Source organism: Glycine max, chromosome 7 (genome assembly GCF_000004515.6).
Source record: "Glycine max cultivar Williams 82 chromosome 7, Glycine_max_v4.0, whole genome shotgun sequence".
In the NCBI taxonomy this organism is placed as follows: Eukaryota; Viridiplantae; Streptophyta; class Magnoliopsida; order Fabales; family Fabaceae; genus Glycine; species Glycine max.
In genome coordinates this window covers 1,697,906-1,716,322 of record NC_038243.2, presented here as the reverse complement: position 1 = coordinate 1,716,322, position 18,417 = coordinate 1,697,906, and the positions used below count along the sequence as shown (strand labels likewise).

The 18,417-nt window shown below is 30.4% G+C and overlaps 4 protein-coding genes across 4 annotated transcripts; 1 reads left to right on the top strand and 3 right to left on the bottom strand.

Annotated features, from left to right (window-relative positions):
- Positions 1-71: 71 nt before the first annotated feature.
- Positions 72-1,634, bottom strand: LOC102664176 (uncharacterized). Its single transcript, XM_006583023.3, has 2 exons — positions 1,162-1,634; positions 72-1,087 (listed from the first exon to the last, which is right to left on the bottom strand). Exons 1-2 carry the CDS (start codon positions 1,176-1,178, stop codon positions 301-303), a joined length of 804 nt encoding a protein of 267 aa, XP_006583086.1. The 5' UTR covers positions 1,179-1,634; the 3' UTR covers positions 72-300.
- A 6,484-nt stretch (positions 1,635-8,118) lies between these two features.
- LOC100305555 (uncharacterized) lies at positions 8,119-9,124 on the bottom strand. The gene is made up of 2 exons (NM_001250093.2): positions 8,929-9,124; positions 8,119-8,516 (listed from the first exon to the last, which is right to left on the bottom strand). The coding sequence occupies exons 1-2, from the start codon at positions 9,092-9,094 to the stop codon at positions 8,170-8,172; spliced, it is 513 nt and encodes a 170-aa protein (NP_001237022.1). The 5' UTR covers positions 9,095-9,124; the 3' UTR covers positions 8,119-8,169.
- A 2,194-nt stretch (positions 9,125-11,318) lies between these two features.
- On the top strand, positions 11,319-13,105 carry LOC100781956 (uncharacterized). Its single transcript, XM_003530185.4, has 2 exons — positions 11,319-11,556; positions 12,780-13,105. Exons 1-2 carry the CDS (start codon positions 11,403-11,405, stop codon positions 12,869-12,871), a joined length of 246 nt encoding a protein of 81 aa, XP_003530233.1. The 5' UTR covers positions 11,319-11,402; the 3' UTR covers positions 12,872-13,105.
- A 2,225-nt stretch (positions 13,106-15,330) lies between these two features.
- Positions 15,331-16,880, bottom strand: LOC100780336 (chaperone protein dnaJ 8, chloroplastic). The gene is made up of 3 exons (XM_003530183.4): positions 16,219-16,880; positions 16,039-16,107; positions 15,331-15,774 (listed from the first exon to the last, which is right to left on the bottom strand). Exons 1-3 carry the CDS (start codon positions 16,432-16,434, stop codon positions 15,589-15,591), a joined length of 471 nt encoding a protein of 156 aa, XP_003530231.1. The 5' UTR covers positions 16,435-16,880; the 3' UTR covers positions 15,331-15,588.
- Positions 16,881-18,417: the final 1,537 nt, after the last annotated feature.

Genomic DNA, 18,417 nt, shown 5'->3' with positions numbered 1-18,417 from the left:
TTCTAAAACCAAATACAATCTAAATGTAAAAATATCACAAATTAATTATCTTAAAATGAACTCTATAAATATGAAATCAAAATCAATTAGATTGAAATGTAATATCTATTGCAGAAATATTTAAACATATTCAATCTCTTTAATAACAAATAGGTTTGGATCCTAATAAGTTTGTGGTGCAGAGGTGTCACTCGGATGTGTGTGTCTTTACTAATAGAACAGTGACATAAATCTATCTCCTGTCTGCAAGAAAGTACAATAACATGCTCAAAACAGCAAATTAGAGGTGGGAGCTTTCAATTACTTACCATCATTGTCTGCCAATGGAATTGAAGAGAGCTCCAATTGAAAGGGACTAATATCAAATTTGTCATAACCAGAAATAGGCACAACTTTGTTAGTCCCCAGGTTTATAGCGTAAATCCCATCAACATAGGAATGCAAATAAACAATGTCCCCATCATAGGGATGAAACCCCCCTACGCGCTTACAATAATTACTGCAGAACCTGGTGGGAAGATGTTCCATGAGATTGAGATTGGTCCTGTGCACCAAATGCCATTTTCCAGGGATCAATAGTTCCCACACTCTCAAATCATTATTGCCAATATCAGCAATCCTCATAGTCCCACCAGAGCATCCAAGGTACCCAAAGCTCATTATATTCATAGCATCAGCATTTTCAGGGTAATCAATGGTAGTACAAATCATGAAAATGGGATCCAACACAAGAATACTCCTGCTTCCCATGAAATGTAGGTACCCTTCAAATGCAAAACTGAGAAACCAATGAGGAGCAAAAGCAAAACCATCCACACAACTCATCAATATTTGTCTCCATGTTCTTGTCCCCGAATAAAAAACCTCCACTTCAAACTCATATTTCATTCTCATAGAGGATCTCACAACCACCACCCAAAAGCAGCGATTAGAATTTCCTTCTTCTTCAAAATCGTTAATTTGGGAAAGGAAGCCAACAGCGTATAAACATGTTTCCTTATGCGCATCAGGAAAAGGAGGTATGTGATTACATTCCTTGGTAAAGGGATCATACACAAAGTAGCCCCAACCCCTTGTGAATCTGTTGCTGCAACACAAAAATAAACCGTTAGAATAGCCACAGACGTCTCCTTTTATGAGGATGGCTGGAGACAAAGGAACCTTGTGGATTTGCGCATTAAAGTTCAAATCTGAAGGGAAGAAACCGAACATAAGTTGGTGGGGGGAAAGGAAGGTGAAGTAGGCCTTGAAAAGAGAGTACTGGCTAGACACAAATTCTGTTGGAAAAGAAGGACTTGAAATTAGTCCCAACCAACGTTTGCACACACACTTGCACTTCACTGTGGATCTAAATGGTAATCGAATGAATATTTCTCCCATCACATCATCGGATAAATTATTTATGCTGCTCATCACAGATGGTGAGGAGTATGAGATATCCAGAAACACACCACTGAATACTGAATACTGAATTTTACATTCAACACAAACCAGAGGGCAACCACTGTTGACGGAGGGAGAAGGAATTTTTGGAGAAAGTCGATTCTAATTGTTTTAATTTTTTTAATATACACTAAGTGGGTTACATTTTCCTTCAAATATTTTAAAACTAGTTTCACATTCAAAGGTCTCTATATAAATTAATGAAAGACAACCTTTAAACCAGAGCATGAGACATATAAGGAAGAGTACTAGAGGGAGAAATCTTGACTTTTATTTTATGTTATTTTTATATATTTCCTAAAGTTTCGGTCATATTTTTTTCATTCATTTATGATAGAAGAATACTTCGATATGATAGAAGAATACTGTCAATTCTTTTAGGAAAGAAATTTTCTACCGTTATCATAATAATATTTAGAAATTCATTGTATTATAACTGTTTCAAATATATATAATTAATTGTTAATTATTACATTGAAAGTATTTATTAGTCCAAAAGATAAATGTTCTAAATCTACTGACAATTTTGGTAGTAATCAAAACCATTAATTACTTTTTCTACTCGGATATGTATCTATACTCAATAGGTATATGTTTTATTGGAATTTCCTAAAAATTAGTTATATTAGTGATTTATAATTTTTAATAGATTTAAAATAAACATGAATTGAGGTAATATATAATTATTTTTCAATAATTAAATCAATAAAAATATATATTCTATTAATATTTTTTGAATACTAAAAAAATGGTAAAGAAGAGAGATCAATTCACAATATTTAATGTTTTAATGATATATCCTCATCAATATTTTTAATAAAAATTTAACAAATCCGATCCACTAAATAAAATAAAATGTTAATTATTATATCCTTGATGGTACAAGAAAAATATAAAAAATATTAATGTATTCGAAAGAGTAACGTGTTTCTAATATTTCTCGTGAGTCAATACATCCTTGTGATTTATCACTAATTATTTTCGTTAAGTGTTTTTTCACGTAACATATTTATTACTCAAGGAACTATAAGTGATCATATTCAAGATATGAAACACAAGCAAAATAAATAAATTTTTAAATTTCTTTTTGGTGTCATATATTTGTAAGAAAGATTTATATTTATGAATATCATGCATTAAATATCTTAAACCGGTTAATTAACTAAAAATAATAAAGAAATTGTTAATAAATCGATTGAGTAAAAACTAAAAAAAATGGAAAATGCTAAAAGTAATTAGTAAAAAAATGTTAGTTAATGTATTTCTATTATGAATTTTAACGTATTTTCAACGTTATGAAATTGAGTAGCAAAATGTTTTTATCATTAGTTTTTTTAATGTTTAAGACCCAAATTGTTTTTATTCATTTGAAAATAAACAATACTACCCTAAACTATCCCTAGCAACAACAGGGTGTTTAGAGACCCAAACTAAATACTATATATATTACTTTCATAATAATCATTTTTATTTCTTCACTTCGTTATAATATAATAAAAATATTAATTCAGCAAAAAAAATGTAATAACAATATTAAATGTGTCTTATTTTATAACTATGTAATTAGGACTTTTGGCATCTCAATCAACCTCAAAATATTTTCACAAGCTTAAATTTTAATCCTTCCAATTTTTAGCATATTAGGTATTTATTCATATTTGATATTAAAAAAGGTATTTATTCATATTTAGCACTTTATTTCTCTTTTTTTTAGTTAATATTGTATGAACTTTGTTGAAAAATAAGTCAAAATTACTAAATCAGTCCCAAAATAAGTGTAGTTGTTTTGCACAAGCGAAGGAAAGTTAATTAATAGATGAGAAACGATAATATTTTTATAAAACTAATCTTAAAGGTATGGGTGAAAAAGAGTAATTAATATTATATTGAAAAGTGATACTTATTTTAAGATTATTATTTTTTTCAAATGTGACACTTATTTTAAGACAAATAGAGTATTTTTTATTCCTCTATAAGCCTTAAGAAAAAAATCACAAATCCATAAAAAAATAAAACTATTGAATAGAAAAAAATAATTAAACACAAAACAAAAGAAAAATAACAATAGAGAGAACAAAATACTTATGCAACACACATAACACATGTTAGTAACACACTCAAATATATAATATAAATAAAATTAGAGAAAAATTTTTAAAAAAATATTGATTGAGAAAATTCACAGATTAGTTATAATTAGAATTGAACATGCCAATAAGTTTGTCTTGCAAAATTTACATCCATGAAGTACACAATTATAATGAGCTCATTTTTTTCAAGCCTTCATCCGTCTCGCATAGTACGTGGGCTTAGCGAACTAGCACGCACAAAATTTTAAAAAAATAATTTTAAAAATCTAAAAATCTAACCCATTTTAAAATCATTTTAAAATTAATTATGAATTGTCTAAAAAAAAAGACATTGATCATAGTCATGTTTATATTAGTGTCAATTACGAATTGTCTAAAAAAAATCATTTTAAAAACAATTGTGAAAATAAATATAGGATTCACTTCACATAACAATAACAACAACCACCCAATGGTATTAGGGATTTAGGGGAGGCATGGAGTAGTTTTACTAAAAACTATTATTTTTACAAAAGCAAACACTCATCACCACACTTTTTTTGTATAGTAGTATTAAAAAAAGCCTATGGGACTAATGGGTAAACCCGTGAAACCCACGAGTTAAACCGGTCTAGCTAAAAAGCTCGTATTTTAAATGGGCTTAAAAAATAATATTCATATATCATGTGGGTTTCACGAGTGGCCAGTGGGCCTAAATCCATTTTCTTAGCTCTAGTCATGACAAAGATGAATTAAAAGTAAATAAAATGTCATTAGTGAAGCACAAGCACAAAATGGATAGGAGTTGTTAGTTATATGAAAATACATGACGAACATTGAACGGTTGATAATAATGGATGAACAAGTGAAGATCTAATTTTTCATGGCCACAAAACCAAATATCTCAAATTCTTTAATTAAGATACCACAACTAAATACATCAAATTCATGTTCTTTCGTAGGGCGGGATAGATCTTCATCAAAAAAAGATCTCTGCCTATCATAGGTTGACCTAACCTTCATCATTGTTTGCCTGCTAAATTAACTTTTTGCAAGAATAAGAAACATGAAGATAGACTTACCAATAAAGGAGAAAAATTGAAACTTTTAAACCAACCAACCCATTAATGACATTGAGTACTAAGGGAAAAGTTGTCATATTACAACCCATGAATTGCAATCATATGCAACAGTACAATTCACAAGGGAGCCAAGGGATCTGATTACAATTATATTAATGATGTTGCTATGTTTCATGGCAAAAAATGCCTTAGAAAACAAAGCATTAGAGAAAAATGGAGGCATCATTTTCATATTTGTGTTTGACCCAAGAGGATTGAAAGTTAATTTTGTCCAGCAATTATTATTGTTTGGTTGGCTTAGTCATCATGCTTTAAACAATCAGCACACTGACATGGGCTTTATTTGTAACTGCCGTAACAATTCATCCCGGAAACAAGGTGAAACTTTAGGGGGAATACAACTTCTAAACCAACCCAACCCATTAACGACAATGAGTACCAAGAGAAAAGTTGTCATATTACAACTCATGAATTCCAAATCATATGCAACAGTACAATTCACACGGGAGCCAAGAGATCTCATTACAACTATAACAGTGATGCTACTATATTTCATGGCAAAAAAATGCCTTTAGAAAACAGAGCATTAGAGAAAAACGGAGAAAGTTTCTCCATATTTGTGTTTGACCCAAGAGTATCGAAAGTTAATTTTGTTCTGCAACGGTTTAGTTGGCCTGCAACGGTTTAGTTGGCTTAGTCATCATGCTTTAACAATCAACACACTGACATGGGCTTTATTTGCAACTACCATAACTATTCATCTTGAAAAAAGGTGAAACATTAGGGGGAGTATGGGTAGATAACCCATATAGTTAGTAGAATAATAAAAGAGTTAGTTAGTTGGTTAGTTAGAAGTTGAGAAAATTAGGGAAACAATGCATCTTGTCTATTGTCTATAAATAAAAAAAATTGATAAGGAGAATTTATCTTGTGATTTGAGAGGATATTTAAATTTTTCTAGGAGTATCATACATCTTGAAAGTCTTGAGAATCATTTGTACACTTTTTTTATTAATAGAAATTTTCTCTCTCTGTAATTTTGATCTAATTTCTATCAACTGATTTTTCACATTTGTACCATAGCAAAGAGTTTTTCAAGAGACAAAATGAATTGTATCAGAGTTAAAAATATTTTACAAAGTTTGTTTAAAAACTAGTTAGAGATGGAAAGGTATAATAAGATACTTGGGGTTTGCCAAACATATATAGCAGAGCAAAAGTATTTGGATAAAACATCTTTACAAACATCAAAGCAAGCATTTTATAAGCAATTACCAAAACATCTAATAGATGAATAACATAACTATCAGAGTACAAGTATCAGAGCATTAATTAGATAAGCAAGCATTGGAGTACATGTATAATTGTGCAGAATATTGAAGTAGGTATAATAAAGACATTATAATAAAATACATTGTTTTGACATCAAGGTGAGATGAGTTTTGGTTTGTTCGAGATGATAGGATGAAAAACATTCAAAAGTAACAATAAGAATTGGATCCTATCCTATAGGTGTCTGATGCAGAGGTATCACTTGGATATTGTGTTTTACTCTGTCTTCCCTGCAGGACAAACAACACTAACATAAGACTCTTTTTAGCAATAAAGTATAACATTTCAAACTTAAAAAATGGGCTCAAATAACTAACCAACAAATTGAAAGAGCTTAAATTCAATTACTTGTAGAATAACTTGTGCTACAATAATTGTCTGCAGCTGAAATTTGAGGTGGGGCTGAGAGCTCTAGTTGGAAGGGGCTAATATCATATTTCTCATAACCAGGAATGAGCATAAATTTGTTAGTTCGTAGGTTGGCAACAAAAATGCCTTCAATAAAAGAATACAAATATCCAATATCTCTATCATATGGATGGAAACCCCCTAGACGTTTATAATAATTTCCACAAAACTCAACAGGGAGATGTTCAACAAGATTGGTCCTATGCACCAAATTCCATGATCCAGACAACATTAGTTCCCGCACCCTCAAATCATTATTACCAATATCAGTAATCCTCAAAGTTCCACCAGATCACCCAAGGTATCCAAAGCTCATTATATTCATAGCATCAGCACCCTCAGGATAATTAATGAATTTACAAAACAAGGAAATGGGGTTGAATACAAAAATACCTGTACCATGAAATACAAGTTCCCTCTAAATGCAAAACTGAGCATCTAATGGGGAGCAAAAGCAAATCCATTTGCGTAATACACAACTATTTGTCTCCAAATCCCCATCTCTGAGGAAAAAACATTTATTCTAAAAGTATTCAATCTTCTTATAAAGGAATTCATGATCACCACCCAGAAGCAACGAGTAGAAATCAAAGTTTGGGAAAGGAAGCCAACAACGTATAAATGTTTTTCCTGATCCACTTCAAGAAATGAATGTATGTGAATGCATTTCTTAGTAAGAGGATCATACACAAAGTAGCCACGACCCATAGACAATTGGACCTACTGAAACACAACACTGATTCTAATTAATGTCGTTCCACACAAATCAAATGGTCTAAATAACACTGTTGATTTCTTGGGCTTACTTTTATCAGTCTTGATTCCTATACCTATTTAATATGCTTTTAACTTTTTATTCTTTCCTCTAGTTTTAATACATCATATAAGTGTGTTACAGTTTCCCTTTAATATTTTAAAACACTTTTCCAATCAAATCAAAGGTGTATTAATTAATTAATTAATTACAATATTTATTGAGACACAATAAGATACAAAGTAACGGAAGAAAAAGGTGTTGGCATTTATTATAGTTTATTTTATTTTATTTTTTAATATGTATTATATATATTTACTAACAATTTTAGGCATATTTTCTCATTAGTTTATTAACATCTATGGGAAAAAGAATAAAATATTTTTGGATAAATAACTAATTTTATCTCTTAAAATATAAGGCACTGTCAATTTAATTCTTAAAAGTAATAAAAAGACAAAAAGATTCATATATTAACACTTTAGTTTCTAAACTTAACTACTTATTATTATTTTAGTCCTAAAAATATGTTAATATTGTCACTTAAATCACATAATTTTTTAAATTTCTGATTTAAAACAAGTAATAAATTATACTTTCAAGGACCTTTTTATCATTGTATTACTTTTTAGAAACTAAATTGATAACATTTAGGTGAAATTGTTATTCTCTATAAACACTTAATGCGTTTTTAATCTTTATACATTATTAAAAGTGACACGATTTTAGTTTTTTTATCATAAACTAAAAGTATATATTTTATATTCAAATGCATTAAACTTTAGTAGGAGCTATAGTTAACTCTTTTTTTTTTTGACGTAATAATTAACATTGTTTAAGACTACAAGCATATTTTACTCAGAAATATATCAGTACAAAAGTCCTGAAAATTCCCATTTCCTTTGTTTTGCATCTAACAAGACTCAGGAACACAATTATAGGCTGAATTATAAAGGGGAACCTAGACACAGCCACAGGGAGAAACAATTCAGCACCAACAAGCAAGCTTTTGAAAGGCAAGAATCCGAAACAAACATGAAAGATACAAACAACAAGGGGAAAAAGAATGAGCCACTAAGCTCTACAAGTGATAAATCCAAACAATTCCAAAGCAAGCTGAAACAGTAGACACCAACAGTGAGCGAAATCCTCGTTTTAAGAGCACAGGAGAAGCAGACTTTGGCGATGAATGTTGAGCAGCAACTGCAGAGGTGGGAGGAGGAGGAAGAGGATGAACCACAACGGAAACCTTCATTCCACTGAAGCATTGGCCATTGCCACAAATGAAGTAATATCTCTTGGCCTTGTTAAGGGGTATGAAATCCTTCCCACTGCTCCAATTCCCCACTGCCCCTTCTGTAGTGCAGTTGTCATACCCAGTTTGGTTCACCTCAAACACATTGTATTGGTTCTTTTGGTACCTGAATGCTATTCAAAACGCACGGGAAGGAAACAAAAAAAAAAAAAAAAGTCAACAAAATAGTGGTTGTGAATAATAATACTACTTATCTAACAAAAGTAAGAAGAGAAAAAAAAATTCAATCTTTTAGCAAAAACAAAGGTTGGAGAATCTTAAAGAACAATATTTGCTACTCTCTCACAGTCTCACTGTCTGTGTCTTTTATTCTGTGTATGGTAGGGTGGTATTCTCTTTAAGGAAAAACAGGGGAAGCACGTTTAGATCTGTCAGGTTTAATGAAGAATCTAACATGACTATATGTACACATGCTATTTAGTGAAGGATCTATAAACTAACTATACACACAGGGTTCACGGTTGCTAGAAAGGTAGAATTGAGAGAGAGAGAGAGAGAGAGAGAGAGAGAGAGAGAGAGACTAACAGATAAGATCGCCAACATAGAAAGTGTGGTTGTTGGCCCAAAGAGTGTAGTTAAAGCCAGGGTTCCAGCCACGATTCGCACCCACAATGTGGTCAGTGGCGGTGACTACGGCGGAGAAGAGTAGCAAGAGGGCACATGTGAGCTGCCATGACCATGAGCCTCCCATACTCTTACTCTTTTCTTTCTCTGTTGTGTTGTGCCCTTTGGACTGCTTAGCTTAGCTGATAGAAAGAAGCCTCAACGGTAGAAAACAGGACAACAATTATTGCATTTGGGCCCAAGAAAAGATGCACATTTCCAAACACAGTGCTGCCTTGCTGTATTAATGTTGCTCTACTCCATCCTATTAAATTTTTAGGCTATGTTTGTTGGGTTTAAATATTTTTTTTCATATAATTTAATGTTTTTTCTGTATTTTTGTTCTTCTAAATAAAAAATTATTTTAGTGATGGTAAAATATGTTTATCTTATTTTTCATCCTTAAAATAATTTAGATAGCGCTCTCAATAGTAAAAAAAATACTTTAATTAGTAAAAAATGTTATTCAAAACGTTTTAAAGACAAAAATAAAATATACATACTTTATGAGAACTGAAACAAAATAAAAATTACAAGCACAAAAATGAAAAACATTAGATTGTAGGAACAAAAAAATATGTAAGCCTTTTTTTTACTATATTATCAACCAATCAAAAATTGATATGATTTTCAATTTATTTGTTATAAAAGTTTATAAATTTGACATATGTGTGATTGAATAACATTTAAAAATCTTTATATTATGAGTCTTTTTCTTATTTATTTTATCACATGTTTTGTTTCTCTCTTTTTTTCCTTACGGCTCTTCCTTATTCATATAGTGTGTTTAGAAATGGGTCCAGGACACGATTCTTCACGTTTTAACAAAAGCTACTAGATATAGCTTTTATGTTTTTTACATCAAAGATGTGAATTATAGAAAGTTTTTAGAATACATTGCATGGTTATTTTTCTTTAATTTCTGTTCAATGCAAACCTCACTCACATCTGAGGGAGCTTGCTGTTTTTGATCGGATGAAGACTTGGGTTGCTTGACGATTTTGAAGCTCCATTGTTGCCCAGCGAGTGGTGGAATAGCCACTTGTAAACACTCTAGTGGGAGAAACTTGTTCATGTTATATAATGATTTGAAAATGGAGAAAGAGAAATAAGAGTTAATCGCCTACTTATCAGTTAGTTAGTGCACAAGGCTTGTGATGGGAGTGCAAGTCCAGAATGTCCCATATGAATATTTTGACCCTTTCATTCGAACTCATCCCCATCCTCAATTACCCCATTTTAATCCCTTTGCATGTATTGACGAAGCCCCTAATAACTGCTGTACTACCTCGACACTATTACTAATGTCATTGATTTCAGTTAATTAATTCTAATCAGTGAATTGGATTACGATAATTTATTAAAATTAAGATACACTTTAAAACTCAATGAATATTTTTAAAAATATTTATAACATTATATATTATATGTAGTGAAAGATATGAGAGTAATTCATTTATAAGACTCATTTAAAGATGGAACATTAGGAATGACTTAAAATAAATAAGACTGAAGTAGATATAACGGATACTTTAAAAAAATATTTATATATAATTTCTTAATAAGTTATTTGTAACGATACTATTGACTAAAATATAGTTGGTTTAACACATATTTTGGTCTATTTACATGAAAAAATAAAACAATAAAGACTTTTGGTGAATTGCAATTAATAAATACAAGAAAAATAAAAATAATAAATATTTTTGGTGAATTACAATTAATAAATACAAGAAAATTAAAAAAATAATAATAAAGCCAACTTAATCCAACCTTGAATCGCAAAAAAAAAAAAAAAAAAAGAATTGATTGAACTTATTTTAAGAGTTAATTGGAAATCTCATCTATCACGTTTAGCGAGTTAAACGAATCAATCTTAATGGGTTGAATTTATTTTATCATTCTTATCAATAGACCGAGATTACACAAATTGAAACAATAAAAGTTAGAATCGAGCAAATAAAAAAATAAGAATTAAAATATTCTAAAGTGTTATTAAACCTCAGACATTATACTTTCATTTCCTCCTTTATAACACGTTATCATTTTTTTTAACGAACAACCACACAACCAATGTCATTCTACAAATTCCTTTTATCATCATTTATTTTTATTTACCATAAAAAGCATTAAAAAGAATTTATTTAATGTTATAAAATTATTTTATAAATTTTTTTAAACTTATTTTTTTATTTCGATAATTTATTAAAATAATTTTAACTTATTCAAAATAGTGCTAACAACAAAGAAAAAGCTATTAAAAAAAATAAAGAAAAATGTATATTTTCATAAATAAATAAATAATTTTACTTAATTAAAGTGAAAGAGTTAGGGCTGGGTTGGTTTATTTAGCAGCGGCCTGAGCTGGGGCCAAGAGGGGAAGGTGAGAAGCGAAGATGAGCAGCGACACAAAAGCCAACAGCAACGTTGGAGGGGGATCCAGATCGAGGTTAAATCACTACCTCTATAGCGGTGACAAGAAACATGTCTTCGTTGGTTTAACTCTCATCACCGCTGTCTTTACCATCCCATGGTTCCTTATGAACAGAGGTAGCAACACCTCCCCTTTTATTATCATACAGTTGGTCTAGGAGAATTATTATGAATTCCCCTTCAATTTAAATTTAGATTGGTGACAAAGTTTTGAACTTTGCCTTTACATTACCAATGGGTTGCTTCTGTCACCACTGTTATGCGTAAAGCTCGAATCTTTGTGCTGTTGATTTTCTTAGGATTTGAACTTGTGTAATGGCAAAACCTTCTAAGATAGCATTTGCAATGTTGAAATTTTTTTCTCCTTGTTCCAAACGGCAATTGGTCGGATTCGTGAGGTTGTTGCATAAAGTTTCATAGTCTAATTAGGGATAAGTAAATCTTCAATTGATGGTTCAAAATTGACAAAAGGCAAAAAGCAGTATATGTTTAATTCAATCAAATCTCATGAAGCCAGTGGCTCGCATTTGATCTTCCTATGCTGATTGAGAGTTGTATTTGATGTGGTACTGACATCTTAGCTGAGTGTCTCAGATATTTTGCTTTACCAAAGTGGTTTCATATGTCCTTGTTCGTGTTCTAAGATTAGTTGTATTTGATGGGATTGCTCAACCTCTTTCTTCCTCTTCCTCTGTGTCAGAAAGAAAGTCTAAGACCTTCTCTTAGGAAAGATAAGATAGATAAATTATTAAAGTGGAGGGAAATGCCTAAACAAAATTTTTTATTTCGTGTCATTTTCTCTTCTCCCTTTCTCTCCCACCCTTTTTTTTGGTTCCCCTAACATTTTGTCTAGTGAACAGTGGTAAGCAAGTTGCACTCCCAGGGGGAGAACCAAAGTTCAAATCCTGGGAAAGGCGATTGTTGGAACTTAGAAGTGTCCTCTAATCGCACCATTGTCTGAGCCTTTGAGGGATTAGTTTCACATCAATGTATGCCAGGATACATACTGATCAAAGACCAAAATCATGTCGCAGATATATTTTGTTCATCTGCATTCTATGGGATGGCATGATCATAAAACTAAAAAATATCCTGACCATAATATATTCCACCCATGCTTTTATTTACTTTATGTTTTTTATTTTTTGAAATTCAGATGCAAAATTAGACTTTTTAAATAACTGCAATACCTTCAATGATGTTTTCTTTTGGATTGGTTTCTTTTGATTATCAGATGTAGATCATTCGATAGGGCTTTATATTTAGATTTTTCTTATAAATCTCCATTTCATTGTGCACATTTAAATACTTAATCTATTGAGCTTCTTCTTACCTTGCAGGGACCAAACACCAATCTCATCAAGATTACTTGGAAAAAGCTGATAAAGCAAGGAGCCAAAGACTCTCATCCAGTTCTGCTTCTGCCAAATGAGCTTCATCAATATTCTGTTGAAGAGCATACTTTTTCCGGTAACACTTAATTAAAAGGCTTTAAATATGTTTGTTGGATGTCCTTTTCTCTCTAGTTTTATTCTATGGAATGGAGATCCATCTTCCTTTTTCCGTTGTCCCGTACTGCTAAATTAGTTTTTTATTTGGGAAAACAAAAAAGAAATTATGTATAAGAAAATTTCCTTATATAATAAAATTGGTTAGGTATGATTTACCTGTTTGAAGCACAGCAACTGGATAGGGAGACTTCTCATTGTATGTGTGTGCACATGTAGAATGTATCCCGTTTTTCGTATGCATTGGTAATAATTTCATTGCAATGTTAGTATTAACATACTCTTATGTCGTGCTTGTTGAAAATCATTTGCTGGGTCCATGTCTGGATAAAAGAAGGATGAAGGATTTTTTTTTTTTAATCGGCTAGAAGGATGAAGGATGTGTTATATATATATATATATATATATATTGCAAGGTTTGTGAATTGAAGTATTTATAAGTTGTAAATTTTTATCCATTAACTGTCTGAATAAAAGGGGTTTTTTTGTGGGATTATCCAATGTCGGGTATTTTTGTCAAAAATAAATATTAAAAAACTGAAGGGTTTAATAGCAATTTTGGGGGGGTGTCAATAGTTGAGCCCTTTGTTATGTTCCCAAAGTAAACTGGCCCATCATAATGTTCTCCATTTAAGAATCATCGGAAGGTAAACTGGCCCATCACGATGTCCTCCTCTTAAGAATCACAGCGTATTGATTTACAGACTGAAAACCCAGTCACTAGTCATTCACCAATTTACATAAGGACATAGTCTGAAAAGAAAAACGTTAATACAACTAGGAATTCCTAGTCAAACTTCGTATCTTTATAATCTATAATGGGTTGGACATTTGCTAGCTCATCAAGTGATCAACATTCTCTAGTCTCTATAGTCTAGTCTCTTTACCAAGAGCACTACAAAAACATCGAAACTATATTATTCATAGCGTAAGTATGTTGAAAATTTAGGTTAAGTACCACTAAAACTAGCTCTTTTCCTTGGACACATTGGTAAACAACTTAGTTGAGGCACTATTTGAACAATTTTTTTCATAGGCAAGAAGAAAATAAAAAGTAATGAATTGAACTCTTTTTTGTAAGTTAAAATTAACTTATACACTAGCTTTTATTAAAATTCTCATATAATTTTTTCAAAAACTAAGATTTATAAGTTAATTTAAACTTGTAAAAAACTTAATTCTTTTATGTTTTTTATTTTCTTTTTTTATAAGTATTTATAGAAAAAAATATCCAAATGGAAAAACACAATTAAGATTACTTGAACACCGACAATTTTTCCCTGTTCCTCATCTCGTATGAATTTCACCAAAAATAGAAATTAAATCAATCTGAGTATTAAAAGATTAATAATACTATTTCATTTGTTTATACTGTTAGCAGGATATGAAAAGAGTTTAATTTCCTTATATGAATAATATAAAAAAATTTGTTAACCAATCAAGATTCATCTCAATATAATTTTAAGGTAATTATTATAAAAATTAATAAATTTACCATGCATAATAACATGTTATTATATAATACAATAAAAAAATCTTTTCAGAGTGTATTCTAATTAAATTTATAAAGATAGAGTAAAAAGAAAAAAGATTTATTCTCAAAAAACGTAGACACCAAAGAACAATAGATAAAAGAGGGGAGATAAATTACTCATAAATATGTACTAGTACAATATAGTATAACAATGTGACAAATTAAATAAAAAATATCAAATGGTTGTATCAGATTTTGGAATATAAAGATATCAACATTCAACACTCAATCATAAAGCCTTTCATCTTTCATTTTCCAACTTTCGTTGTATAGAAAGTAGACAGATGGCACTGTGTTTTTTATGATTTACTGTGAAAGATTGCTAGCCTACAAAACAAATATAAAAATTCAAAGAAAATAATGTCTTCAAGGGATTGCTTCACAAGTGGGAAAGGTGAAATAATAAATTTAGGGCGTGACGTGTCACTGGCAATGACCTTATACCAGCCTCCTCTCTCTACCACTCCCTTTCTTTCTATTTGGAATTTTGGAGATAGAATAGAGCACACTTTCACACTGTTCATGCCACCCATTTGTCCTTTTAATTCAAATTTAGGACGGCAAAGTTGGCTACCCTTAATTTTTAAGCATATTCGTTGAAATGCGTGCCTAATAAAAAAATAAGTAAAAGATAGCATCAATTTTTAATGTTTAAATAATGATGCTTTTTCATTTTATTATTTAGTATTATCATCAGATGGAACTCATGTCATGAAAGCCTTTTCATTTGTTTTTTATGGTCCGTTTAGAAAATGAAAAAAAAAATATAAAATAAATATGCTTCATGATATTATTATTTTTATTTGGTTTGATAAAAAGTGAGAGAAAAATAAAAAAGGGATAATTGACTTCATGAAAGAATTTTATTTTCTTTCTTTTTCATTTTTTCTTCTCCACCGAGCACAGGCTTAAGGATTAAAGAGTCATTTCCTCATCTTCAATTATGCAGAGAGAGAGGACTCACTTTACATTCACTTGGACTATACACAAAGAACACCAGCCACTTGGGTGGGAACATGTATGTAGGTCTAGACTCTAGACCAGACCCCACTTTAACTAATGCACAATCATTATTCAAAAGACTAATAATAATTATCAACAAATTTATCAAATGTAAGGATTAATATGAGACGAGTAGTCACGGATTCCTGCTCCTTCCCACCCCATCCACTCCTCCCACATGTCCCAATCTGGATCGTTCATTCCCCTCAGTGGCTCATCAATTCCAGCATCATAATAAGCCTCATACGATTCTGTCGCATTTGATTCTCCTCTTAAGTTGGCCATCACAGTCTGCACTCCAATAAACAACATTGAAATCACAATTGGGTAACTGTCGTACGTGTTAGGCTTGGTTTAAATAAAGTTCAAAACTATGGCCCAAAGAAGGCTCAAATAATAATATTATTGCTTTTGTTGCAGTTTGACTTATGCTAATTGGGAGATGATCACAATTCATATATAAAACTAGCAGTTTTATGTTTTCATTCTACGCGGTGCAAATAAATATGCAACTGAAATTTAGAGAAAAGGGTAGTTGCAGGATATGTAACGCACATCATAAGCCTCGTTGATTTCGTGAAACTGCACCCCACAATTGCTCCCTCTGCACACGTCTGGATGGTACTGAAGCAAGCACAATAGAAAACCAACTAATTAATAAGTTATTGAAAATCAAAATGGCTAAATCCAATTAATTAGGATAAAATATCAATAGAAGAGGGTTGGGACTGAAACCTGCAGAGCAAGCTGCCTGAAAGCCTTCCTGACCTCAGATTCAGAGGCACCGCGTTGTATTCTTAAGGTCTTGTAAGGATCCATCACAGAAGAAGAATAAGAGCAACTAATCCTTGACTTGTTCATCTTGGTTTGCTTCCTTTCCTTGCCTTTGAATCGCATCCAAGAAGCAGACGAACCATTTCCACCAACAACTCCAGCAGTTGCAGCAGCCATTTGCAATGCAAAAAGGTCTTAATCTCTCAAACACAAGACTCACAACGACCCAGAAAGCCTTTGGCTATAAATAACGAAACTTTGATCTTTTTGGCTAAGAAGGGAGATATTGTTTAGAATGGATCAATTTACACGGCAAGTTATTGAATTGATGGGGAATATGTCGAAACACTAAAATATTGGGTAGATTACAATAATTGTAGAAAAGAATAGATCAAAGGAAGTAGACTCTAAAGTTGGAATGAAAGGGATTTAAATAGAAAAAAAATGGGTGGTAAAAAGGGGAGAAAATGGGGTGGAATGGAAGTAATTCATGTTCTTATCCATTGAGTCGAGGATGAGGTGGATCTACGCATTTAGTGGAAAAGAGACAGAAAATGAGAGGGGGAAAACAACCGCTGAGCTGAGAAAGGTTGTTGTTGTTGGGCTTACCTTATATGCCTTTTACCTTTTACTTGGTCTCAATTCAAGACTCTTCTTTTGATTTGTTCCCAATTTTAGGCATAGGGCTGCCTCAACAACTCTTTTTTAAATATTATATTATTTATTACAGAATTTGATTTCATGTATGCTATGTATAGATGTTTATACTTTTAATTAATCATTAGTCACTATTACAAATTAATAAATTTACTATATATAATTAAATAATAATATAAAAATTCTTTATATTATCAATACATAAACCTTTTTTTTTTAAATTGTGAATAGAAGTTTATTCAATAAGAGTGAAACCCATATAATTCAGAAATTTTCAATAAATTTCAGTTATTAAAAACAATATAATTTTTTTAACAAAAAAAATAGCATACTTAAAAAAAGTGTTATTCAGATTGTCAGTAAAATTTATTAAAACTATATAAAGAAAAAAACATTTCAATAAATTTGTTAGTTCATCTTTAAGGTATATGCCAGTGGATATCCTTTCACCTCTTTTAGAGTTTGATTCCTGAGCCCTTCAACTTGTCTTAAATTCTCTTTTACTTAAACAAAATTTATTATTCCATGTTGCCTGTTTTACTTTCATTTTCGAAAATAGGGATGGCAAACTTTTTATATTTAAAAATCCTTACATAGATTATTTGTTTAGGATTTCAAAGTCAGAATTTTTTTTTTCAGCAAGAATGGAGATGGAGATAAAAACAAACTAAAAAAAATCCTGAAGTGAATTTAGCACTTGATAAAAAAATCTTATACCATTTTCTCAAATATTAAAAAGATAAGATTATTCTTAATTTTCACATGTATATACATATATAAACTATTTTTATATATCAATAACTATTATATAAAATGTATTTGTAGTCTTTTCTTTAATATTCTTTTGTTTATTTATATTTTGACTTCGAGTTTGTCATATTGTTATCACTTCATCATGTTTGATGGTTCATCTCTCATCTCTATTTTATCTTCATCTATATTGTAATAATAGGTAATTAACAAGATCAAGTATTTTGATAAAGATAAAAGAGAAATAGTTGGAGATGGTTAAGAATTAATTTTTTCAGTTAATTGCAAAAATAGTATGTGAAATACGCATTTAAAGTAGATTATTTCAAATTAAAATTTCGTGCTTTTCATTTCAAAACTTACTTGTATTTTACTTGGTTTTTTTCTCAAACTATACCTTCTCTGTCTTATCTTTTTTCAAAATATACTACTTTTTCAAAAAAAATTCAAATTACACCACTTAGATGCAAATCTAAGGAATTGATTTTTTTTTTAAATTATTAAAATAATATAAATATTATTATATAAATATATTTTTAATTGGTTTTTAAAATAATTTTTATAATTTTTTCTTTCTTATATAATAGACATAAAATTTAAAAGTGTGTTAACTATGATGATAACCAATATAAATATTATATTATATAAATATGTTTTTAATTGGTTTTAAAAATAATTATTTATTAAAATATTTTTTATAACTTTTTTTTATAAATTTTTTAAGAGATATATACAGATAAAGAAAAATGTAAA